The 27,525-nt window shown below is 34.6% G+C and overlaps 1 protein-coding gene across 1 annotated transcript; it reads right to left on the reverse strand.

The window, feature by feature from the left end:
- Positions 1-1,878: 1,878 nt before the first annotated feature.
- Positions 1,879-8,635, reverse strand: RsfS312 (ribosomal silencing factor RsfS-like protein, 312). The gene is made up of 3 exons (XM_072541557.1): positions 8,265-8,635; positions 5,151-5,411; positions 1,879-2,212 (listed from the first exon to the last, which is right to left on the reverse strand). Exons 1-3 carry the CDS (start codon positions 8,557-8,559, stop codon positions 2,043-2,045), a joined length of 726 nt encoding a protein of 241 aa, XP_072397658.1. The 5' UTR covers positions 8,560-8,635; the 3' UTR covers positions 1,879-2,042.
- Positions 8,636-27,525: the final 18,890 nt, after the last annotated feature.

Here is a 27,525-nt window from a genome sequence, read left to right on the forward strand (position 1 = left end):
TGCTTTTAATAACATAGTTATATAGCAAGAGTAGTACAATTAAACACCAAACGTACTTTAAATTACCAACATATTATAAATAAAAAAAAAACAATACAATAGCAAGATTTGCAATACATATCATTCATTGATTATAAATGCCCCAAGTTTTAGCACACTTGAGATAAAATTAAAAATTGCTTTAGCGGAATTAGATATTGGATTGTCAAGAGAAAGAACAAAATTATTTAAGTTGGATAAACAATCCTCACTTTCAGGTTTCATTGATGCATAAATTGGACAATGAAATAAAAGATTTTCGATTGTCTCAAATTCTTTACTATTAAAAATAGGGCAAATTTTATTTGGAGTGATGCCGTGAGTGGCTCACTAAGAGTAAGTTTCAATTTATGGTTACTGCAAACTCTTCTGAGCTATTAATCGGGTTATACCATTGTGCTCTTCAGCATTGATTAAGACAAATAAGTTTTTAATTTTTAGAGCTCAGTTATATTTTTTTGGAAGATAAGTAAGCGCACATTGACGTAGAAAGCAAATCTTACGAAGTTGATTATTATTAATTTTTAAAATTTTCAGTAACCAGTTCAAGCACCATTTAAATACATTGTATAAAAATTTAACACTCCCAGTTTCTAATCTAACAACGTAGTCTGGTGTGTTCAAAGGTAAAACTAATTTTTTTTTAAACTGGGTTTGGATTTTTTCCAAAATTTCATTACCGGAGTCCCCAAACTGGTATACAATTAGCAACAATACTTAAAACTAGTGATTCTAAAAGATGAACTATGGAGGTCTAAGAACGGATTTTACTTCTTATAAGAAGTGGTAAGACAGAGGCGATGGAAAGTTTTACTCTTGAAGTTATTGAGTCTCGAAATAGACTAGAAGAGGTGAAAACAACACCGAGATGGGTGAACTTATTAGTGACATCGATTTTATGATTTTTATACTAAAATTCTGAACCAAAATACTCGTGTCCCTGCTTGGAAAAACGCATAATTTTAGTTTTCTGTGAGTTTACTTTTAGTTAACTTAAGTTAGCATAACTATACAAAATATTGAGTTTATTTTGCGCATCTTTTTTCGAGTCTGCGAGGATAACAATGTCATCTGCATACAACAACATTAATATTTCAGTACTTCCATCTATGGGGATGCCACGGCAGCCTTTGTCTTTAAAGTAATACTCTATGTCAGACAGAAACATTGTGAATAAAAAAGGCTTAATACTTCTCCCTGGAGAACTACTGATTCGACGAAAAATGGCAATGTGTAAGAGCCATTATCGGACACGTGTAGTGACATTCGCTCCACAACTATAAAATGTATACCAGAGTGGTTAACTTTATCAAATGCGCATTTAAAGTCAACAAATATGGCAAAAGCATTACGTTTTCGAAGCTGGAGCTGTATATGTATAGCGGAGGAGACTGTGTATACATTGTCAGAACAGCCTTATTCGGCCGAAATCCTAACTGACATTCTGCAATTATATAAAATTGCTCACACCATGACATAAGACGGTTATATAAAATGTGCATAAACACTTTACATAAACAACTTATTAACGCAATGCTTCGGTAAATGTGTTTTATATTTCACTTTTTATGACTTGCTTTCAAACATGTATAGCTCAAAAGGTTCTTAAATTAGTTTATTATATTTTTATTTATTTTTTACGATTTTGTTTTAGTTGTAGTAGTTGTTAATAGTTGTAGTGTAAGCTGCTCATTATGATATCTTGTATGGTATGTAGCCGTATCTTCACACACTCAGAATAGAAACTTAATCATTTAGTAAGATGAAAAAAAAATAGTTGTGGGAAGAAAAATTATTCCAAATAAAATAGTCAATAAATAGAAATCAAAACACGGAATATAATATACCAAATTTTTATTAATAAGTTAAGCTGATAGCTAGACTTACATACTCTCACCGAATGTAATGTTTCCCGCTACACTGCACTGCCAAAACCAAGAAATAATCAAAAATGTCTTAAAATTACACAATCATTGATTAAAGAACTATTTATATAATTTTTTCTACGACGCAGGCTGCAAATCTTTCAAATATACTGAGTGTTTTTCTAAAATGTCAGACACCGGCTCCGGTTTGTTGTATTCGTCATCAAATTCATGACCCAACGCCCAGAGGGACTCCAAATTGTAATGCGCTCTTGCTTCTTCAGAAAAAATGTGAAGTGCTATATTACCTGAAATATAAAAAAAGAGAATTGAAAGAAGCATCAGATCGCACACCATTAGTGAAAATAAAACTTCAGAAAGTTAAAAAAAATAAAAATTAATGAGAAAATCCCAGTAGTTGGCTGTATACCATCATTTAAAAACTTATACAGAAGTAAAACACTTCACATTTGTATTTAGGTATAAAAAATATAATTAAAACTTTTAAAAAGTGTCATCAAAATTTATACAGTAGCATAACGTGACGTTTTCGATCTAGATCAGATCATCTTCAGTGCCTTCTTTTGTAATTGAAGCTAACACTAAAATTGTAGCTGTGAGATCAATATATGGTTTTACATTGTTCCAAATTTAAATTCTAATGAGACTCTAGGTCGATGACATTAAATTGGATAAAATGGATAAAAAATTGGATTGGATAAAATTGGATAAAAATTTAATACTTAAAGAGCAACATGTTTCTTGATTCGAGAACCACATGTTCAAGTCGAGCAAGGAAACATGTTGCTCTTTAAGTATTAAATTTTTATCCAATGTCATCGACCTACTCTCATTAGAATTTAAATTTGGAACAATGTAAAACCATATATTGATGTCACAGCTACAATTTTAGTGTTAGCTTCAATTACAAAAGAAGGCACTGAAGATGATCTGATCTAGATCGAAAACGTCACGTTATGCTACTGTATAAATTTTGACGACACTTTTTAAAAGTTTTAATTATATTTTTTATACCTAAATACACATGTGAAGTGTTTTACTTCTGTATAAGTTAAAAAAAAAACAAATAAATGGGCCATGAGAAATCTGAAAATGAAGAAATTAAAAGAATAGCGATACAACTAGTTTTAATTATATTTTTTATACCTAAATACAAATGTGAAGTGTTTTACTTCTGTATAAGTTAAAAAAAACAACAAATGGGCCATGAGAAATCTGAAAATGAAGAAATTAAAAGAATAGCGATACAACTCTTATCTCACAGAGTAAATCAGTCGAGAATTAAATCAAAAAGGAAAGTAAAAAAATAAATTAGTATACATTAATTCAAATAGAGATAACACGGGAAAGGAAAATGAAGATTGATTTAAGGTGCAATGTCAGGAAATTGAACTTCTTGAACAAAAATACAACATATTTAATATGCGCATTAACCGTTCGGTGCCGTTAATTGTATCAAAAGCATAATCATAATCACGCTACAGTCGGCACACGCCACATGCGCGAGGTTGGATCTTCCGCCACATGCGCGAGGTTGGTTGAGGCGTAAATATAGTACCTATAGTACAAACAAAACGGAATATGGAGACGTACATAGAATAGCTTGTTGATGGCAGTAGATCCAAGCAACCAGCCAATTTCGAAAACGCTACCATTTTTCCAATAAAAATTATGAAATTGAAAAGGCAATACGATTAATTAAAAAAGGCCCCAGAACCGAACAATGTCGAGTTCACGAAGTGACTAGACAATAACGGCATGAAACGCATAACTAATTATAATTATTATTTTTATATGAGATTAAAACCACAATTGATTGTAATGAGGATTACATTTTACATTTGTTTTGACGTTTTAATTTCCAATCCAGAAATCGCTTACAAAAAATTCTAAGAAATACTAAAGAATTCTTTATAATTTTTTTAAAACGATTTCCGGATTGGAGGTCGAAACGTCAAAACAAATGTAAAATGTAATTATCATTACAATAAATCGTGGTTTAATCCCATATAAAATAATATTTAACTTGCCACAAGAAAACAGTTTCGGAACCTTTTCATATCTAAAATATTTAATCAAATTTAGGCTAGCACAACTAGATTCAAGAAGCTCAAGACTGGAAGCAATAAGATTTTTTTGGGGAGACCTATGTTCAGCCATAGACTCAAAAAGGCTACTAATGATGCCAGGAGAAGTATACTAAAGCCTTGGCTCAAATTTACATTGATGGATAATTCATTTAATAATACAAGGTAAGATAGATGAAAGAAGAGGTCCAGGTCGAAGATGAACATCATGACTTAAAAAACCTGGTAGAACCGTTTAACAGATCCTCTATTTCCCTTTTCCGAGCTGCCGTCCACAAAACTAGTATACCCAATTTGATAGCCAATGCACGATAATCAAGGAGGGCACAAGAAGAAGAAGAGAAATGCTTTTATTTCAAAAATGCAGTGTGAACAGCCACAGGAATGTATTATTTACTGAATTTTATCTACGTTTACTATCGATGAATATTAAAAAGAGAAAATGCATATGTGAATATGTAACATCTTCAAAGTGTACAGCCATGTATGTATGTTTGAACAATGATTAACAAAGAACATGCTCATCCTATCAAAATTAAATTCTTTTAATACAAAAAGCAAGAAGAGCATTTTTTAAAATATCAAACTTGCTTACTTGTGTAGTGTACCACAATCTAGCTATAAACACAAAAATTGGACTATAGAGATTTATGTTTTTCTGATGCTTTTGTAAAGAGTATAATCTTGTATCCTCAGCTATACTATTTGCCAGAAGATTGAAGGTTTTGAGTTATTGTTGTAAATACTCATTCGAAAATGTCAACATCAAAATAAAAACAAAAATAAAAACATCAACATTGGAATATTCCAGTCTCGTCATGAGAAATAATGGAAGACATCGTTCACTTCAATTAACATTAAAATCTACATAAAATAAACATAAAAATTGTTGCAATGATCAACAACATTTAAAACAAATAGGCAATATGGAAAGAGGAAGAACCAAACTCAAGATACTAATGAGGATAGGCGTGGAAAAGATATACTAAGGAAAAATTGCAACAAAAAAATTAAATCAAATAATAAAATAACAGAAGTCAAGACAAAATAAGCAATCAATAAGAAGTTGAATGAATGTAAAAGAAAGGAATTAGGAAAATGAACAGAACTACTCTCCTTTTTTAAGAAATTGACTTACCTAAATCCAAAGCCAGCCAATCCCTTGAATCTTCACCCTCAACCCTTGGTAGCAAATCTGACTCTCTTCTTTTCTGTTTAAACACTTTCTTAATAAACTGTGCTATGGCTTGCATATGTCTTACAGATTTACCGTTAACTATACAAATATAATCTACATAGTTTATTTCTTTTGGTACACTAACAACGAAAATGTTTAGTGCTTGTTCACGTTTTAAAACTTCTACTAAGTCTTCTATATCATAAACACCAGTTTTACCACCTGTAATAAAAAAAGGTAACTTATTTAACAACTGTTCTGTTTATATTTCCAATTATAACAAACTTGAATGCAATGGTGGAAAAAAATATATTTATTCAATATACAGGGTGCACCAAAATGGTAAGTTATAAATTAACCAACATATTCTGGAGCAAAAGTAGCTCCACTAAACCTAATTTACCTCAGCAAAAATGTGCAAACACAAAAATTACAGATCTTAGTTACAAAGTCAAAGTTTAATAAGGAAAGCCCAAAATAGGGAAGACTTTGCAGAGGTCATCGCCAACCTTCGCTGAGAAGACGGCACCTAAATAAGAAGAGTTACAAAGTGAAAATTTCTTTTTTAAGCATAGCATTCTTATAGCGGGCTACTAAAGGAATATATTGATCGGTGCGGTGGATCGCGCAGAGGTATAAAAAAATAAATACAACTAAAATGCAATATAACGACATATGGAGCGACCACACACTACATAGAATAGCAAAGGCAGTCCCATGCGTATTTCTTAATAAAATAAAATGATATGAAATAAAGTAAAATAAAATAAAATAAAAATACTTAACATACTTAAAATAAAATAAATTAAAAACCATCGCTCCACGCATAGACAATAAGAAAGCTATGCTTCCCCTCCTGAATCACTCCCGGAGCCACATATTATTTTTCCAATTTTGTGATTAAAATGAACAGATTAATTTCTTAATAGAAGAACATCTAAAAAGAAGAAATAAATTGTGCACCCCATAAAAATTTTATAGTCGTGATCACCTAAGAACCCCAAATTTTTGTGTACATTACAATTAAACTATTATTGTGCCACCATCAGTATAATATAATGATTTGAAAACTTTTTGCATGTCAGTACTTATTGGAAAAAAAAACAGTCAATTAGGGTTTCAGATAATTATCAGAATTTGGATAATCAACAGTGAATAATGCAGCAACTACAAAGTATGCAGCAAAATATCAAAATTGGAATACACCAGACACACAATTATTATTTCTCTGCATTGATCGTTGCTTACGTGTGACAGGTACATTGTTAACACACTTTGCTGGTTATAGTGGTCGTCCAAAAGTGGATATAAACAATGAGATGATTATAGATGCAATTGAAGAAATTCCTGGAAGCAGTCTGAGAGTAACAATTGTCCAATTATGTTTTTTAGATAATAGTTTGAGAAAGGTTCAAGGAACAGCGGCTTCATCCCTATCACTTAACAATAGTTCAAGTTGCTGGATGAAGATTATTCCAAAAGAATTGGATTTTGCGATTTGATTTCACAGAAAACATTGATCTGAATAGTTTTGTGGTGGATATTACACACCAGGTTCTTAAGTTCTTTAGTCAGGATATTCGTCTTCTACCAATGTATCCCTTTCATCTGAACTTTTCCTTGCAAAATGTATTTTAATAATTTATATTTGGTTTCATTTTTCATTAAGTGTCCCAAAAATTCCAATTTTCTATGGTTTACAGTGTAAATTATTTCTTTTTCTTTATTAAGTTTTTGGTGTACTATGACATTTGATATTTTGTCCATTGAGAATACTTTAAAACTTCTTCTTATAAGTCCACAGCTCAAATGCTTTCAGCCTCTTAATTGTAGCCTCAGTCAAGGTCCAAGACTCTACTCTATATAGCAAATGGAGAATAATGTCATTCTGAGTTCCAATTTCAAATTATGTGTTTTAAATAATTTGAACAATTGGATGAAAGCTGCTCTGGATTTCTCAATTCTCGATTTTATTTGCTAGGAATGGTCCCTCTGTGTCAGCAAAAATGACTGTAGCATCAGCATATCAAAAGTTGTTTACTAGTTCACCATTTAACAATACTCCTGCCTCTGTGACAATATACATCCCTGTCAAATCTCTCAAAATTTTCATTTCCTCTATTCTTTCTAGTGGTTGACTTTATGCTGATTGATTCCAGTTTACGCTGAAGCTGATTGATTCCAGTCATGAAAATTTTATTGACTATTGACTTTTGCTGCTGGGCCCTTATGAAAGAAAGGAATTCTGTAAAAACATTAAAGATTAATAATTGAGGAATAGAATAATTTGAAGCTGCAATTAGTTTTTGCAACAGGTGGATGATTTTCCAAAATATTTTATTTAAATGATGACTAATATTTTTGATACACCCTGAATATAGCTGCCTCATCAGCTTTAAACAAGTCCCTTATGGTACACTTAAAATTTTGAAATTTTCTCCTCCTTTCTGTTGACTTTGGTACTTGAGATTTCTCATTGTGATCTTCCATATGATAACAAATTTGCTGATAAATTATATGATGATACAGTTAACATACATGTTCCATGTTCTCAAATCATTTTCTTGTGGTAACTATGTATGAATACATTTTTTTTAAAACAAACCAGAATAAATGCAATTAAAATTACTTATTTATGACATTTGAACTTTGTCCGGAATTTATATTAAGTTTTTTAACAATTTTTGGACTGAATGTAAAAAATATATAATTTTTTATTATAATTAACATGGTTTATTCGAACATGACATTCATGGATAGCCGAAAGTAGCATACAAAATAATGAAAACAGACCATCTCAAAGAAACCACAATAGAATTCCAATAGAAACAAATTGAAAAACTTTACCACTTAAAAAATCAACACTTTATGGACTCTTTCGAAAACATTCACCTCTAAGCAAATGTTAAAGGATGAAGGAAAAATTATGCAAAACAAACCTTTGCATGTTATTTATAATAATTTTATTACTCACAACTTACTGTCTGTATGTAAATTTACTGGAATGTCACACCCCTATATAAGCTATAAACTGTTTCTTAATCGACTCAAATAACCTCATTAATATTCCCTTACGTTCTAGATTTAGCCCTGCATATCTATCGGGTTCCAGTTCTTGCTCTTCTAAAAGTTTTGAGTACTTTAACTTTTCTTCATATACATCTAAAATTATTTCAGCGTCTTCATCACAAAATACATCGTATTTTGAACTCATATTCCCTAACATAGCTTTTGGTTTTGTTGTGGTTTTTTGATCAGCATTTAAAGCATCTTTGTTCGATTTGAATCTTAAAGAAGAGACTAATTGGGGGTATAATTTGACCAATTTGGGTTTACTAACTGTTAATAAATATCGAAAATTAGAAATCATATTCTAAAAAATGTAAATATTTTTAAAAAATTTGAACATAACCTTAGTTTCTTCTTCTTATTCCTAGACTCTACACAATTTACCCAGTTTACTTCGACTTCGAGGGTAGACACTTTTTGTCTTGCTTCAGCGTGCTTCAGCAATCAGTATCTACCTACACTCTACAGTTATATTCTTCCTTTGTTTGTTTTAGGTTTCATGTATACTTATGTTGTTTTTTTTTTCTTCACAGGTTAAAATATTAGTAAGACAACACAACAAAGGTATAAACTTTTCTCGCTCGGGGGTAGCGTAGCCTCCAAGCTTTGCACACACCAGAAATGCTACCGACGGATAAAGTAGAAGCACCCAGGACTGAAAGAAGGAAGATCATAGTTTATAATTTAATATTGAAGGTAGAAATTAAATTGCATAAGGTGTTTATTGTATTTTCATTAATATTTCGCACGCCGGCAAGAAAAATGACACAAGTCAAAAATTGGGAATTTTGGGGTTATGCCATGGAAACGTATCAATGAAGTGCCCCACCCCAACGTTCACGAAAACCGTCACATCTCTAACTCTAAATTTGTCCACGTGAGGGCAGTTGTGTCACTTTTATCGAAGGCTAGTTCGTCATTTGCTACAGCAAGAACAGTGTCACTTCAGCGTTAGTACTGGAAGGTGTTCCTAAACCAATCAAGAAAATCGTCACTTTTGAGTTGTGTCACTTTTCGTGAATAAGGTAAGTTTAATGTAATTTTTTATACGGCCATAATTAGTAATATTATCTTAGTAATATTAAACTAATTAGGTGTTAAATAACTTTTTTCCAATTAGGTGTTAAATAACTTTTTTATATTATTATTATATACAGCAAAGTCTCTTTTTATGCAGATTATTTTAATGCGATTTTGAAGTTGTGCGGTTTATATTTCATCCAAATTTTCTATTATTAACAGCTACTATAATAATTTTATTAAGGCTGTTTTATCGGTGCACCAAAACCTAGGGACAGTGTTTTCTCTGTTATTTACTGACAAAATGTCTCGAAATTTTGACACGTTATTCGAAATTATGTTGCCTTTAAACTGATGGTTTTACTTTTTTTATTTTTTTGAAACTTCTGTTGAAAAATTGGAATATACTGTTTAACGTTCTATTATAACCAAACTTTTTACGCCCATCACTCGAAAGAGTTTTTTTTTCTGTAATCGTTGATTTTTGTTTCACCTTTCTGTGTCCAGTAATAGTCGAGAAAAGCGTGTTCCAATTTTAAAGAAAATTGCTAAAAAATACTGAAATCTAATAGTGAAACGTGTTACTCATCAATGGGCTTAGTTTCATCGTTATCGCATTCGTGACGTCAAATCTCATGAACGTACGGTCATTTAGTTCGTGTTAAAACTAATTTGAATGGAGAATAATGTATTTGTTGTCATTAAACTACCCGTCGGCCGGCGGCACTGAGTAAAGATGGTCTCGCGTAAGCAGTATAGAAAAGTAAGTGATACGCCCATTTCAAATCGCAGTGTACTTGAACTGCTAAAACAGCCTTAATATTAACTCTTCACATCCAGATATAAGCAAAGTATAGTATTGCAATTCGGGGAGTCCCCTGGTTACATGATGTTGCTATTACATCATTCTGTACAATCTGTAATTGTTTTGAAATTAAATTTTCTCTTAGCGGTGCTATTTTATAATAAGTGGAGAATTTAAATTTTGCTGATATCAAGTTGCAGTATAATGAGCAGCACATTTTGATTTACTGATTGAAACATTTAACGTGAGTGTCATAAAGTTTCATTTTTCATTAGAAGAGGTTTTTTCCATATCAGTACCGTATTTGCCATTTTTTAATTTCTTTTAAGATTTTATTTGGCCCATAATGAAAAAAAAAAAAACATCAAAGACAATTAATTTTGGAAGACAAACGTTTTGGTTTTATGTGATTTTAGAAAACTACGGAATAGTTACCTACTTTTTCAAGGCAAGTAAAGTCATTTCTAATGCGATTTTTTTATAAGCGCTTTTCTGTAGAACGTATCCACTGCATAAAACCAGACCTTACGTATTTTTTATTTTATGTTATCTTTTGAACTGTGAGTTTTTCTGAATAATTTTAAAAATAATTTCGTACGTTATTAATCTCAATTTTTAATGGTAAAATTTGTGCACATATTATATTTTAATGTACCTATATGGGGTTAGTATAAAAATCTTTTAACAGTTATACAAAGTTAATAAAAAAACTGCTTATTTTATACTTTCCTTTACTAATACTTCCGTGTAAGTTTTAATAATAATAATTTTCGTTTTCATGTTTCTAACATTAATTTTATAATATATTTACGTAGATATTTTTACAAGCATATCTTCAGAAAATTCGTTTTTCACAGACTCATCATGTACTCCCAGCAAGGAAGTAGATGTAGTAAATTACTAGCACTGGCTGCTGCAGCCATTAAAATGGGGCAAGCTATGGAACAAAAAATTGGTTCAAATTACCTAAAATCTAGCACCACAGTGCTAGAATGTTATGAAGCAGACGTCGAACAAAAAAATTCAACTAAAGAAGTAGAATTGGAAGACATAGTGCCAGAAGAACATGAAAATGTTGCAAATGAAATAAAATCCAGTACTATAGTATCACAATGTAATCAAGTAGACATCGAACAAAAAAACTCAACAACAGAAATAAAATTGGGAAACATAGTACCAGAAGAACAAGAAAATTATTCAAAAGAAATAGAACCGAGCAACCCAGTACCTGAATGTCATGAAATACACATCGAACAAACTGCAGAGGTAGAATTAGTAGCCGAGAAAAGAAATAGAACCGAGCAACCCAGTACCTGAATGTCATGAAATACACATCGAACAAACTGCAGAGGTAGAATTAGTAGCCACAGTACCAGAAGATCAAGGTACGCATTCTAGATGGGAATGTACTGAAAACAACCATACAGTGAGGTTAAGATTGAAACGGGTTACATCAACAAAACAACAAAACGAATCGTCAGATGAAAATGTGGATGATTCAGACTTGGATTCAGATTTTCGTATGTCACATTCTGGTTCTGACGTATCAAGTGCATCGCCAACAACATCGCAGGAGGAACAAACAGAGATAGATAATACTCAAGCAGATGACAGGAGAAAATGTAAAAAAAGAAAAGCATATCCGGTTGAATGGAAAAAATCGAAATCAAAATTGCTACGAAATGTTGGAAAACCATATGAATCATCATCAGTCCGTAAAACAAAGTTTCCTGCAAAAAATTTACGGCCAGCCTGTAGAGAACAATGCAAACTACAATGCTCAAACAAAATAGACGAACCTAAAAGGCTAGAAATATTTAACAAATACTGGTCACTTGGAAATCTGCAATCTCAGCGAGAATTTATCTCTAGAAGTATAACTCCTATTAAACCTCAATATCAGTATAGGAAAGAAGGAAGCAGACGCCAGTGCAACCATGCGTTTCATTTCTTGATTAGCAACGTTAAGGTACGTGTCTGCAAATTATTTTTCAAGGCCACATTGGACATATCTGATCGACCTATTAGAACTGTGATAGCTAAATTAAACGAAGGATTTCTTCAATAAGATCTTAGGGGAAAGCACGGACACCACCCTCAAGTTGATTCCGCAATAAAAGAAGGTGTTATGGATCATATTAATAGTATACCAAGAATCGAAAGCCATTACCTCCGTGCACAAAGTGCCCGAGAATATATAGAAGGTGGGAAAAGTCTGGCTGACTTACACCGCGACTATAAAAATGAATGTATTCAAAAAAACGTTCCTTATGCAAATATCACAATGTATTCACGAATTTTTTTCGTGATTTTTTTAATTTAACTTTAATATATTATTTTTTACCCCGAAAAAAGATATGTGTGATCTTTGCAACTCTTACAACAATGCCACAGAAGACGAAAAAGTGGTATTAAATCAGAAATATGATACACATTTAAGGGAAAAAGTTCTATCCAGAGCAGAGAAAGAGGGAGATAAAAAAAGAGCAGTACTAAGCGAAGGAAACATTATAGTTGCTACCTACGACCTTCAAGCAGTTCTGCCTGGACCAAGAGGGAATTCATCAACATTTTATTATAAAAGCAAAATTAATAGCTACAATTTAACTGTCACTGAACTGCAGTCAGATAATGTACAGTGTTTTTTTTTGCATGAAGGTGAAGGTGCTCGAGGAGCAATAGAGATAGGTTCTTCCATTCTGAAATACCTAGAAGAAAAAGCCAACGCCACCAACAACAATAATCTTGAAATCATACTTTATTCAGACAATTGCTGTGGTCAGCAAAAGAACAAGTTTATAATGGGAATGTACAAAAATATAATATTAAATATATTACACATAAATTTCTAATTGCAGGTCACACGCAAAATGAAGGAGATAATGTTCATTCTGTCATAGAAAAGCAGATTAAGCGAACACTTAAATCAGGTCCCATCTATATTCCCACTGATTACGTCAGATTAATTCAGTCTACAAGAAAAAAGGGAAATCCGTATAAAGTAACACAATTAGGTTACCAGGACTTTATGGATTTGAAGACACTGTCTCAGCAAATAGGTTCAAACTATAATAAATTATCGGACAATGAACTGATCCGAACAAGTGACATAAAAATACTTAAAGTGCAGAAGAATAACCCAGGCATGATTTTTGTAAAAACTACATACGAGCAAAAAGAATTTGCGCAGATCAACGTCAATCATAACAGAAAAAGCATGCAGATCTCTACACCGGAGTGCGTTGCAGCGTATAAGAAAAAAATGCAAATTTCTGATCTAAAGAAAGCTCATATTGAATCACTTATCTCAGCGAAAAGCATTCCTACATTGTATAAGCCCATCTATGAATCTGTTTTCTTAAATTGCATTAATTACTTTAGTTTGTTGTATCTTATTAGTTGTTCTTTATTAAATTGTATTCATTTTTGCGTTTTGTATTTTTCTAATAAATCAATTTTCGACGTTGCGTTAATTATTTTAATTGCATTAATTACTTTAGTTCTATGTTTAGTTGTAATTGTATTGATGACTTTAGTTGTATATTGTTATTATTTGAATATTATATACTGAATATATAATATATTGAATATATTATTCAATATATTAACCGGCAGCAGCTAAGAAGCTAAGAGTGGTAACCCCATTATATTTTTAAGTATTACTATATTTCAATCTTAATCAATTTAATAATGTTACCTAAAGTTAAAATTAAATTTAACTAATAATATACTGTTGGAAGTGCATCTTATGATCTTGTTAGTTCTCTGTAAGTTAATGTTTTTTACTTAAGCTTTTTTAGATAATTTTTTATATACATGTAAAATTACCACATTTTCTTTTGCTGTGCTAAGTTTGAGTTAATTTGTAAACTATATTTAGTTTCAATTAATTGTGTATACAGCATAATCTTATAATGTCCATTGTCGTAAGCTTCTTTGCATATTTAATATCATTGACTGCTACATGTCTTTTTAAGGTAACACACTTATAATAGCTTTTCTATGGATGTTTGGTTTTTCATATTGTTCTGTAGCGAGATTAAATAAAACGAGCGGTTCGAATTTATATACATATATTTATTTATAAGTTTACAGTTCGGTACTCTCTTATCAACTAAACTCACTCCTAAAAACGTTACATATATATAACAAAGTTACTATGTTCTAGAATATTCTGGCGTTGTCCCACCTCTAATTCGCCTACGTGACCGGTTATTCTCTCTCGCACTCGATACATCGCGAATGTTCTCGAAGAGTATTAGAGATGCGATGCAACCGTTACCTGGGCCATGCCAAAAGTATGTTCGTAACACAGCTCCCCTCTTAAATCTGATCGTCCCGATCAGCAACTCTATAGGTAGGCACAGGATGGCGAAATCTACAGGACTCTCCAGCTCTGCATGAACCCTTTAGAAAGAAATAACAGTCTACTGACTTTGAAGGATACGATCTCATCGGGTTAATGCAACACACAGTAATTCGTACGCCGGTGTCTCGGAAGATCACTTCAAGCATGCTTCTGACAATCTTCCAGTCCAGATTATCTAGTGCATGGCCTATCTTGGGTAAGGCCAAATTCTTGATGTCGTAATTGCACACAATTTTCTTCAAATTAGTTAGAGCACGCCATATATCCTCGTAGCTTGCCCAGTCTGTATACGACTTCCTGGTCACCGTATACAGCAAAGATCGAGAACCATCTTCTAATCTCAGTACTCTTCCAACTTTGGGCTGCTGGTTTTTTAACTCATCGAAACGACCGAATTTCTTATAAAATACGGATGAGATTCCTTTAGTCATCTCAAGATCTTGGGCAACACAGTGGGCTAGAGAGACGTTATGCGGAACATTAAAAAGATCTTGCTGAACTTCTGTGGTCACGCCGAATCTAGCACTCTTTCTCTTTGCAAAATTTGACATAAATTTATTAAAGCTTGGTCGCCGGTCATCTTTGATCTCATGTTGAAGGGTTCGTGCTTCTTCTGTTTCATTTGAGCCAGCATATGGTGCAAGACGATTTATGTGAACTACTTTTGGTTTACCTTTCGGCAACTTCTTAATTCGGTATATGACGTCATTTATCCTCTTTTTAATTTCATACGGACCTTCCCATTGTCTTTGCAGTTTGGGAGACACACCTCGACGACGTTGTGGATTATAAAGCCAAACAAGATCACCTACTTCATAGCTTTCACTCTTGCATCGAGAATCGTATTGATCTTTCATTCTGTCACTGGCTAACTGGATGTGTTGTCGGGGAAGTTCATGAATGTTGTTCATTCTTAACTTCAGGCGGTCGACATAATCTTCACTTGCAACATGTTCTTCGGAAGGTCTGCAGCCAAACTCTAGGTCGCAAGGCAAACGAACTTCACGACCTAACATCAGGCAGGTTGGAGTCTGGCCTGTAGTTTCATTTACGGCCGAGCGGTAGGCCATTAGGAATAAATGAATGTGCTGGTCCCAATCTCTTTGATGTTCTGATACAACCTTGGACAGGGGTTTACCCATTGTTCGGTTCATTCTCTCGACCATTCCATCTGATTGAGGATGCAGGGGTGTCGTTCTGGTCTTATTGACACCAATCAATTTACAAACGTTTTGGAAAAGGGTGGACTCGAAATTTCGCCCTTGGTCGGAGTGGATCTCCAAGGGAACACCAAATCGGCTAAAGAATTCTTTAACAAGTACCTCTGCAACGGTAGCAGCTTCTTGATTTGGTATCGCATAGGCCTCACTCCATTTCCTAAAATAATCCATGGCTACCAGGATATATTTATTTCCATCATTTGTCTCTGGAAGTGGACCTGCAATGTCGATTGCTACTCTTTCCATAGGACTACCAACATTGTACTGTCTCATGGGTGCCCTCTTTTTACCAACTGGACCATTACTGGTTGCACACAGTTCACATTTCCGGCACCATCTTCTTACATCATCTTTACAGTTCACCCAATAGAACCGTTCTCGAACCTTTTGCAGAGTCTTCGTGATACCAAAGTGTCCACCTGATGCACCGTCATTCAACTGACGCAATACTTCTGACAGTTTACTTTTAGGTACAATCAACTGAAGCTTAGTTTCTGTACCATCATCGTTCTCAAAGGTTCTCTACAGAAGATCATCTTTCAGCACTAGGCAATTCCATTGGCTCCAGTAACACTTGACTTCGGGACTACATGCACTAATCTCCTGCCAAGAAGGTCTTTCACTTCGACGCATCCAATCCAATACTCTTTTTATACATGGATCATCTGCTTGAGCGTCTTGTAGCTGTTGAGGCTGCCATTGATCATTAATGACGGTTGTTCGTCTCACGGGGCAAAGTCGTTCTTCTCATTTAAGACAGTGATTACAATTTGCACTGCACGGCCGTCTCGAAAGGGCATCAGCATTTGAATGAACTCTGCCAGCTCTGTGTTCGATCTCGTAATCATATTCTTGCAATCGTTCTAACCATCTTGCCATCTGGCCCTCTGGATTACGGAATTGTAGGAGCCATTTTAGAGCAGCGTGATCCGTGCGAAGAAGAAACTTTCTGCCATACAAGTATTTATGGAAATGCTCGCAAGCCTTTACTACGCCTAGCAATTCTCTCCTAGTAACGCAATAGTTTCTTTCTGGTTTCGACAAGACTTTGCTAAAGTAAGCGATGACTTTCTCCTGTCCATCTTGGATTTGTGAGAGAACAGCTCCTATTGCACTGTTGCTTGCATCGGTGTCCAACACAAATTTTCCTGCCTGTCTAGGGTAGCTTAAAATCGGTGCGCTGGTCAGAGCCATTTGTAAGTTTTCGAAAGCTCTTTGACACTCTTCGCTCCATGTATATTCTTTGCCTTCTTCTGTCAACTTTGTTAATGGCTTGGAGATGTTGGCAAATCCTTTGACAAAACGTCGGTAATATGTACATAGGCCAAGAAAACTTCTAATTTCGTGTTTATCTCTTGGTACTGGCCAATCCTTAATTGCTGTAAGTTTTTCAGGATCAGCTATTACACCATTACTTGCTACAATATGTCCCAAGTACTTCACTTCTCGTCGAAACAAGTGACATTTCTTCGGACTCAACTTCAGATTCGCTGCCCGCAATCGTTGAAAGACTTCTGTTACATTATTGGCATGTTCATCGAAGGATCTTCCAACTACAATTACATCATCAAAATAAACCAGGCATGTTTTTCATGTTAGATCTCTTAAAACTGCCTCCATTAATCTTTCAAATGTGGCCGGGGCATTACATAAACCAAAGGGCATAACTGTGAACTGCCAAAGCCCTGATCCTATCGAGAATGCGGTTTTTTCACGATCAGCTGGCTCCATGTCTACTTGCCAATATCCGCTTTTCAGATCGAGTGTGGAGAACCAACGAGAACCAGAAAGTGTATCCAAAGTATCGTCTATTCTGGGCAAAGGATAACTATCTTTTTTAGTTACTGCATTGAGCTGTCGGTAGTCAATACAAAAACGTGTTGAACCATCTTTCTTCTTTACTAGCACTACTGGTGATGTCCATGGACTATTTGATGGTTCAATTACCCCTTGTTTGTTCATATCTTTGATGATGTCTTCGGCTTCATCTCTTTTCGCAAATGGCAGTCGTCTAGGTTGTTGTCTGATTGGCTGAGCGTCTCCGGTATTAATTTTATGCTTTACTATGCTTGTTTTGCCATTATCCTTCTTATCTAAGACAAAAACATCTTGAAATTCTATCAGCATAGATTTCACTTTTTTAGTTCGTTCATCATCAAGATCTTAGCACGTTTTAATCATCGTCTCAACAAGCTCCTTTGGATACTTAGATTTCGACGGTTTCTCACTAGTATTCATGGAACAAATCGAAGCCACGGGAACACACTGTCCGATCAAAGTTCTTTTACTTAATAGCAGTTCCCTTTAAATTCATAACTCTTACAGGAACGACATCTCGAATTCTCACCAAAGCTTTTGCCGTTAGGAACTCGGCATTATTCACATCTTCGACCATCCTTAAACTTCCCTCTCGGCAGTAACCATCAGGTCTGGTCATCTAAATTTTCTCACTATTACCTGGTATTGTTACGTCACAAGTAGTTATTAAGCTGATAACATCTTCTTTGTCTTCATGAAACGGCAACTCTTCACCACTGATCTCGAGAGCTCCATCTTTGACATTCAATACAGCCCCAACTTTTCTTAGTAAATCCATCCCCAATATGAACTCTTCGGAGATATCTGCAATTAATACATGTTTCACTGTGGTCTGGCCAATGGATACTGACATATTAGCCTCGCCATATGTATTAATTATCTCACCAGTTGCTGTTCTAAGCTTTACTGTTGCAGGCGATAATTTAAGATGGCCTCGTACTACTTCTGACCGTGCAATAGTTCTCGTTGCACCTGTATCTACCAAAAACGATCTACATTTATTATTGATACGACCCTCGATGTACAAGCTATGAATTCCACCCGAGGTCGTAATGTTCACAGTTACTATGGGGGCTGTGTTTCTCGAGGTCGGCAGTTGCCCCTTGGTGTCGACCCGTTCTAGTTTTCCGACTGTTGTATAATTTTCTTGCAATTACGGCGAATGTGACCTACGTCACCACAATTCCAACATCTGGGCTCGCGTCTCTTTGGCATCGTGTTACGAACTACTTTTCGTACCATTTCTTCCAGACGTTCATCGTTTGGTTCGTCGCCTTCTTCGATGGTTCTTACTCGATGGCTCCGTGAAGTTTGACTAGCTGTTTCATGTTCCAAGGCAATAGCGAGCGCTTCATCCAGAACTTTCCGTCTTGCTAGTCGTAAACCTTTCTGTAATTCACTATCTTTTAACCCATTGACGAAGGTATCTACAGCAATTTCTTCCAAAATGTTGTCCGGTACCTCCGGATAAGCCAACCGCACTATACGAGCAACATCTGCTTCAAACTCTTGCAAATTTTCACTTGCTCGTTGAATTCTACTTCTTAGTTGCGCCTTGTAGACTTGTTGTAGATGGGCATCTCCATAACGTTTGTCTAGTGGGGTAAACAAGGTCTGGTAACATTTTTCTTGGCCCTTAGGAATCGATCTTAGGATATCTGCAGCATCACCTCGTAAAGCAGCAGTCAAGGAAACAGCTTTTTCTTGTTCTGTCCAATGATTGGCTGTCGCAATAGCTTCAAATTGTCTAAGGTATATGGACCAAGAAGACTTTCCATCAAATGGTGGCAATTTGAATCTCATATTATGTGTCGTTTCGTCTCTAGGTGATTCTTCTTTCACTACCGGCTAATCTAAGGCTATTGTGTTAACTGGTGGTAACACTTTTGTATTAGTTATCATACTCTGTAACTGTTTGATCTTCTCTTCTACTTTATCGAATGTTCTTGTGACTTCTTCAAATTTGTCATTGTTTTGATTACATACTTCGTCGAATCTTCTAGACATATTTTCGAATTTCTCGTCGTTTTGTCTAGCTATTTCTTTAATAGTTTGAGACGTTTCATTGAATCTTTCATCATTCTTTCGAGAAGATTCTTCAATCATTTGAGACGTTTCATCGAATCTTTTGGAAACAGTCTCGAATTTATCATCATTTTTTTTAGAAGATTCTTCATTTTTTCTAGAAGTTTCTTCAATCATTTGAGACGTTTCATCGAATCTTTTGGAAACAGTCTCGAATTTATCATCAGTTTTTTTTAGAAGTTTTTTCAATTTTTTTTAGAAGTTTCTTCTATCTTCATTAAAACTGCTTCTTCCGCTGACTGAAACTGGAATGTCTCTGGGTCATCTCCATTCTTGTTAAGAACATTCTTTAGTCGTTCTTGGAGTATCTTCTTGGACCCGCTGCAGTCTTCATCGCGTTCTTCCAGTTAGTCTTTTTCAAAAGTCACTGCTGAATTTATTTCTTTTTACTCACACCGTAACACCAACTGTAGCGAGATTAAATAAAACGAGCGGTTCGAATTTATATACATATATTTATTTATAAGTTTACAGTTCGGTACTCTCTTATCAACTAAACTCACTCCTAAAAACGTTACATATATATAACAAAGTTACTATGTTCTAGAATATTCTGGCGTTGTCCCACCTCTAATTCGCCTACGTGACCGGTTATTCTCTCTCGCACTCGATACATCGCGAATGTTCTCGAAGAGTATTAGAGATGCGATGCCAAAAGTATGTTCGTACTTTCGCTCTCCACCTTTTGACCGAAAAACCCACCACTCTCCGAGTGATCCTTAATTTATATATACATACATATATATATATATATATATATATATATATATATATATATATATATATATATATATATATATATATACATCCTACTATCATTTTCGCATTGATACATTATGCTTTTACCATCAATTTAGCATCGTCTTGCAAAGTAGCATCTGTATATCGACGCTACTTTACAAGACCTTAATAACTATTTTCCTGTACCTGTTACAAGAATTTTAACCATCTCATTGATTAGAGTTTTGATACCGTGTTGGTATTTTAAAATATCCGCTTTCTCTTTTTATCCCTTACTGAGTTATATATCACCAAGAGGTGATACCTGCTAGTTGGTTGACGACACACGTCAAATTTTGTGCTCGTATTGATTTTCACGATTACTCTGTAAAAAATAATTATTTCGCAAAGAAATTTTGCATGATTGTTCTATATATCAATACTCAGTAGTTTTTGTAAAAAGTGCAGTTACAGCGAATAATTACTGTGAGTACCATTTCACAATTTATTAATATAAAACCAAATACTAATTACATACACGAAAAACCGGACCATTCCGTCCACCTCTATTTGTTCGAACTGCTCGAAAACCATAGCGACAGCTGACCGCAAACTCCAGTGCGATGAATGTAAGTGACAAATACATATCACATGCACCGACCTTTCTTCGGAGGATCGCGTCACCCGACAAAAAATTCGTGGACTGAGTATACTTTGTAACTCATGCAGCTCCAATATTTCTAATATTTCAGAAATAAAAGATCTTCTGTTAGACTTTAAAATGGAAATTCGTACGAAAATTGATGATTTTGATAATAAAATAACTGAGTTAAACAATAAGCTCCGCGAGATTGATTTATTTAAGTCTACCGAATTCACGGATAATATTGCTAACGAAGCTGTAGATCGCATAACACGTGCTAAAAATATTCTAATTAGAGGCGTATCACAATCTTCCTCTGGGGATGCACAACGCAGAAAAGATGACGACGCGAATAAGGTTAAGCTTGTTTTGGATACTGTTGGCTGCCAGGAAAAGCAAATCACCTTCTACAGAGTCGGCAAAGCAAACCAACGATTTCCCCGAATGATAAAGCTAGTAATGGGTTCGGAATACCACGTTAAAGATATTCTGAGAAATAAAGCCAAACTTCTGGAGAGCAAAGCCACGGAAAAATTCTCAATAATTGACGACAAGACGCCCATCCAACAAGTACGTTTAAAAGAACTCCGAAGTGAGCTAGAAACTCGCAAAAATAACGGTGAACATGATTTAACTATTAAATACATCAATGGCACTCCCAGAATCACGAAATTTCGTTTATAATTTTTCTACCGACAAATTTAATGACTGGCTATTTCTATATACTAATTTAGATTCACTTTCCGCTAAGTTTGACGAATTTGTATGCACAGTGCAACTTCTTAAACCGGACATTATTTGTATTGCCGAATCCTGGCTTAAACCCACAATTCCTGACTCCTCTGTTAATATAAATGGATATACAATATATCGTAGACGGAGAAAATCGTGTGGGTGGCGGTGTATGCATTTACTTATCTAATATTATTACCACAACTTTCAAAATTAACATTAAGCTAATAGATATTATTGAAATAGATGCAATTCACTTATCTGTTACTAAAAATTCTTTTTGCCTTAATTTAGTATGTATATATCGTCCACCTACTACACTACTTGCACACGATAATGTTTTCTTCACAAAACTTGAAGAACTATCATCTCTTGATAATCTTATCATTACTGGAGATTTTAACTTCCCAGAGATTACCTGGCCAATAACTTCATTATCTGACGCCGAAAACGCTCATAATTTATTTAAAAGCTTTGTAGTAAATTCAAACCTGATACAACTCATTACAGAACCCACTAGATTTAGAAATAATAACCAACCTTCTACTTTAGATCTAGTGCTTAATAATGACGAACAGCTGATTTCATCTCTCGAAGTCAGTTCTCCTATAGGAAAGTCAGATCATGCAGTTATAACGGCTCACATTCAGTTCAATCAAATATTACCCCGCAAAAATAATATTGTAACATATGCTACTACCTACTTTTCTGAAGTGGACATTAAACTCTCTCAAATCGACTGGCATTTATTTTTTGCAAACTTAAACGACCCCTCATTAATGTGGACTGCGTTTCTCGAAGTCCACAATATAATTTCTACAAATACCACTTTCCGTAAGAATTATAAAAACAACCTTAAACACTGGATAAATCGAACAGAAATTAAACAAATTAATCACAAACGACATCTATGGGAAAATTTAAACACACCGGGCTTCTTAGTGATTTCCAAAGCCACCGCAGATTTTCAAATAACTTAAAAACATCTCTAGAAACCCTAAGACAAAATTTTGAAGCAAATGTTATCGAAAGCGGTAACATTAAAAAAGTCTACAAATACATACGTTCCTCCATGACGTTTAAAGTTCCCATTCCTCTACTTCAAAAATCCAACCAGACTTTATGCTCTTCTGACAAAGAATCTTCCGAAACTCTCTCTTTAGCATTTTCACAGGTTTTTACTAAAGAATCGAATGATGGTTATCTACCTGCTATTAACTGTAATCGTCGGCGCATCCTTACAGGAAATTAGCTTCCGTTACCCCTATTTTTAAAAAAGGCAACAAACTCGACCCCAACAATTATCGTCCGATTAGCTTGCTGCCAGTAGTTGCTCATTATCTCCGAGGAGATGACCAAATTCCTTCTCCAGGAACATGTTATTCTAACACAACAACATGGATTTGTCTCTGGTCGCTCTACTCTAACCAATCTCTTACATTGTGTTAACGACTGGACGTCATCCCTTAACAGTTGGCAGCTCGTCGATGTTGTTTATCTAGATTTCTCTAAAGCCTTTGACCGTGTACCTAAGCGCAGACTTCTACATAAGCTAGAACATTTCGGAGTTCGCGGTACTTTACTTCGTTGGATAGATGATTTTCTGACAGATCGATATTACAGAGTTAGATTTGGCGAATCTTTCTCACAGGACAGGTTAGTGGAAAGTGGAGTGCCTCAGGGTTCCGCCCTCTGCTGTTTACGGTTTACACCAGCGATGTTCCTTATTATGTCTCAAGTAAAATATCGTTCTACGCTGATGAGACAAGAATATATGCCAATCCAATCACAAACCAGCTAACCCCCCCAATGGACTTGGACTCTATTTTAACTTGGTGTTCCCAGTGGTTACTACCCTTAAACGCGGAAAAATGTGTAGTGCTTCGAATTGGTAAAAATAACCCACTTGTGCCGTACTTTGTTAACTTGCAGCCATTAGATTCTGTGTTTTCGTATAACGATCTTGATGTTATCATAAACAGCAGTCTAACTTGGTCAGACCATATTACCTCTATTTGTAAACGTGCGAACTCCAGACTGTATCTTATTCGGAGGTGTTTTTCGAGAATTTCAATGCAATCATTCTGTAAACTTTACACTCTGTACGTAAGACCCATACTTGAACACGCTGGACCAATGTGGTATCCTGATCTGGTTCGAGACAAGACTATGTTGGAAAACGTCCAAAGAAAAGCCACCCGAATTTCTTTGGGACCGAGAAAGACGGTCTTTTGAACTTCGCCGACAACGTGGAGACTTAATTACAACTTTTAAAATATTAAAATTCAATTTTGGAAATCTCGATGAAATGTTTATCATTAATCAAGATGAACGCCTCAGAGGTAATCAGTTCAAACTGAAGAAAGAAAATTTTTCTACAAGATCAAGGCAGAACTTTTTACCAAAAATAGAGTTTTTGAGTCTGGAATAACCTTAACGATAACATTGTCTCTGCTCCATCTACCAACTCGTTCAAAAACAGACTTGACCGTTTTACATTATACTTAAAATATTGTTTTTTTTTAAACCAAAAATTGTAATTTTATTTCTTTTATTTGTAATTTTTGTTTTTTACTAGTAGGTTATTAATGAAATTTCTTTGTTTTTGGGCATACTAGAGACTTAGTTCCTCTGCCCTCGCTTATGTATAATAATAATAATATAAGTTTATTCCAGAAAATGTTTGAGTCTAAAATGATGGTACAGTGAAATTATTATATATACACTCGCGATCATAAAATCCGGGTCACCTTGAAAATCTGCGTTATTTCATTTTTAACGAGCTTTATCGTAAATAATAATAACACAAATACAAACTATTGCATGTTTCTAAGAATTATTGTCGGCTTAGGGTTTCCTTTGTAACAAAAAATTCCAATAATGCCGATTTCGCGGAAAACTATACACTTCCCAAAATGAACGGTACCTGTAACTGCCGCTTGTTTTGTATGTATTCCACTCTCTCACTTACAGATCCTTAAGCTCCTGTGCGTTGTTAGGAGGAGGTGAATGGGTTTAAATACGTTTTTTCAAATCGTCCCAGAGATGTTTGATGGAATTCAGATCCGGAGATCTAGCTAGCCAGGGCAACCTCGTAATTCCAACCTTGTCCAAGTATTGCATACTGATCCTGGCAACCTGCGGTCGCACGTTGTCCTGCATAAAAACTGCGTCTTCTATAAACCCTGCCATGGTGGGCATAACATGTTCTTCCAGAATCTCCGTAATGTACCTTCGTGCAGTTAAGGACCCATTTTCGATAAAGGGTAATTCTGTGCGGAAGTCGGAAGATACACCTCCCCTAGCCATGACCGAGCCTCCACCAAATGGTATTCTTGGAGCAATGCAAGCTTGTGAAAATCGTTCACCGGTTCTCCTCCAAACTCTTACACGTCCATTGGATCCAGTTAGGCAGAAACGGAATTCATCTGAGAATAACACTTTGCTCCAATCATTAATTCCCCAATCTGCGTATTGTCGAGCAAAAGCTAGTCGTACAACTCGATGCGCACAGCCAAGTGGCGGTTCTGTAGCCATTACCCGAGAAGATAGTCCAGAAGAACGAAGTCTTCTCCTGACTGTTGCAACGCTAACATTACAATTTCGTACTTCCTGTAGGCAATTTCGATGCATAACCGCAGTTGAGGTCCGGTTTCGTAAAGCCTGAAACACAAGGAAACGGTCATCTCGTGCCGTGGTTGTTCTTCTTCGTCCAGAGCCAGGTCGTCTGGTTAGCAAACTCGTCTTCTGAAAGCGTTAAAGCACTGGTTGAACCGTAGAAAGGTTTACGCCAACAGTTTTTGCGACTTGCCGTTGAGTGTGACCGTCTTCCACAAACGCAACAATTTGTGCCGTTTCAACAACAGTCAAGGCATTTTTGGCAAAAAATAAACATTAATAAACACTAATAATGACACTAATAAACACTAAAGGTGGCAATAATAAACGTTTGTTTGTTGCGTTTGAACAGAAAGTCGAAGCACAAATGAGACATTTAAAACAAGCGGCAGTTACAGGTACCGTTCATTTTGGAAAGTGTATAGTTTTCCGCGAAATCGGCATTATTGGAATTTTTTGTTACAAAGGAAACCCTAAGCCGACAATAATTCTCAGAAACATGCAATAGTTTGTATTTGTGTTATTATTATTTACGGTAAAGCTCGTTAAAAATGAAATAACGCCGATTTTCAAGGTGACCCGGATTTTATGATCGCGAGTGTATATATAATAATTTCACTGTACCATCATTTTAGACTCAAACATTTTCTGGAATAAACTTATATTATTATTATTATACATAAGCGAGGAACTAAGTCTCTAGTATGCCCAAAAACAAAGAAATTTCATTAATAACCTACTAGTAAAAAACAAAAATTACAAATAAAAGAAATAAAATTACAATTTTTGGTTTAAAAAAAAAACAATATTTTAAGTATAATGTAAAACGGTCAAGTCTGTTTTTGAACGAGTTGGTAGATGGAACAGAGACAATGTTATCGTTAAGGTTATTCCATTCCAGTTGTGGCCTTTGTACGAGGAAGTTGTTTTGTCGTTCGAAGCTCATTAACGTTATCTCTATATAAAGTGAAAAGTTTTTTGTAAAACAATTTGTGACTAAGAAAAATATAAAAGTTCAGTGTATTTGAATTTATTTTACCCCCATTGGGGGTTACTGTTTGGTTACGATAAGTGTTAATAAGTGTAAGATAGATTCAAAGTGTTAAAGTGTTAAGTTATTAAAACGTTGATATGGATTATGCGGGGAGACCACCAGACAAACCTCCAGATATTAGCCGGATGGAGGAAGATGTTAATATAGAAAAAATAAAATCCAATATAATCAACACCTGGGACGGTAACTCAAAAAACAACGGAGAAACTGTAAGTAGTAAAACTTCTAATAATTCTACAGAAAACGTAAGAGAACAATTTCTATATCAGAGCAGTGATACAGGTCCTTTTCATGTATATATAGAAAATAATACTCCTGATTTTAAAGGTAAGATAAATGCCATCAAAATCGGTGATATTATCCTATCAAATTTTCCAAATTTAGATAACAAAATTACTAGTATTGATTCAATCGGCAAGAATAGAATTAGAATTAAATTTAAAGACTATCAATCGGCCAATTTTTTAATCAATCAAAAAACTTGCTCATTATTTACAAACAACAATTTTGATGTTTACGTTCCGAAGTTTATACTACATAGACAGGGTATAATTAGAGATATAGATACTGAATTTTCTGAGGAATACATCAAAAATAAAATTAAACAATACGATATGCACTGTAAGTTTGAAGTAGCTTCAGTTAGAAGAATAAATAGAAAGGTAGAAAAACATATCGAAGATAAAACAGTAATAGACAAGGTTCCAACCAAATCATGTATTGTAAATTTTAAAGCACAAAATCTTCCAAAATATATCATAATTAATAAAGTAATTAAAGAAGTCGAACCATATGTTCAAAAAGTTTTATTATGTTTCTCTTGGCTTCGTTTTGGACATCTTGGATCTCAATGCAAAGCACGTCCCAGGTGCAATAAATGTCATGATTTTCATAACACAAAAGATTGTACAGTAAATATATATACTCCTACCTGTTTCAGTTGTCAAGGTAATCATTTTACGACACACCTAAGTGCATGCCCTGAGTTCCCTAGGCAAAAACAAATCAAGAATACAATGTCATCATTAAATTTAAACTTCTTTGATGCCTGTAAACAAATACCGAAAAAATCATATGCCAATATCGCCGCCAGACATAATAGTTCTTCTTTGACAACCAACTCTAATACCAATGATCAGTCTTATCAAGTAACTCCAAATCAAACTGGTTCGTTCGCAAAAAA

The sequence above is a fragment of the Diabrotica undecimpunctata genome, chromosome 8, assembly GCF_040954645.1.
Source record: "Diabrotica undecimpunctata isolate CICGRU chromosome 8, icDiaUnde3, whole genome shotgun sequence".
Classification (NCBI taxonomy): Eukaryota; Metazoa; Arthropoda; class Insecta; order Coleoptera; family Chrysomelidae; genus Diabrotica; species Diabrotica undecimpunctata.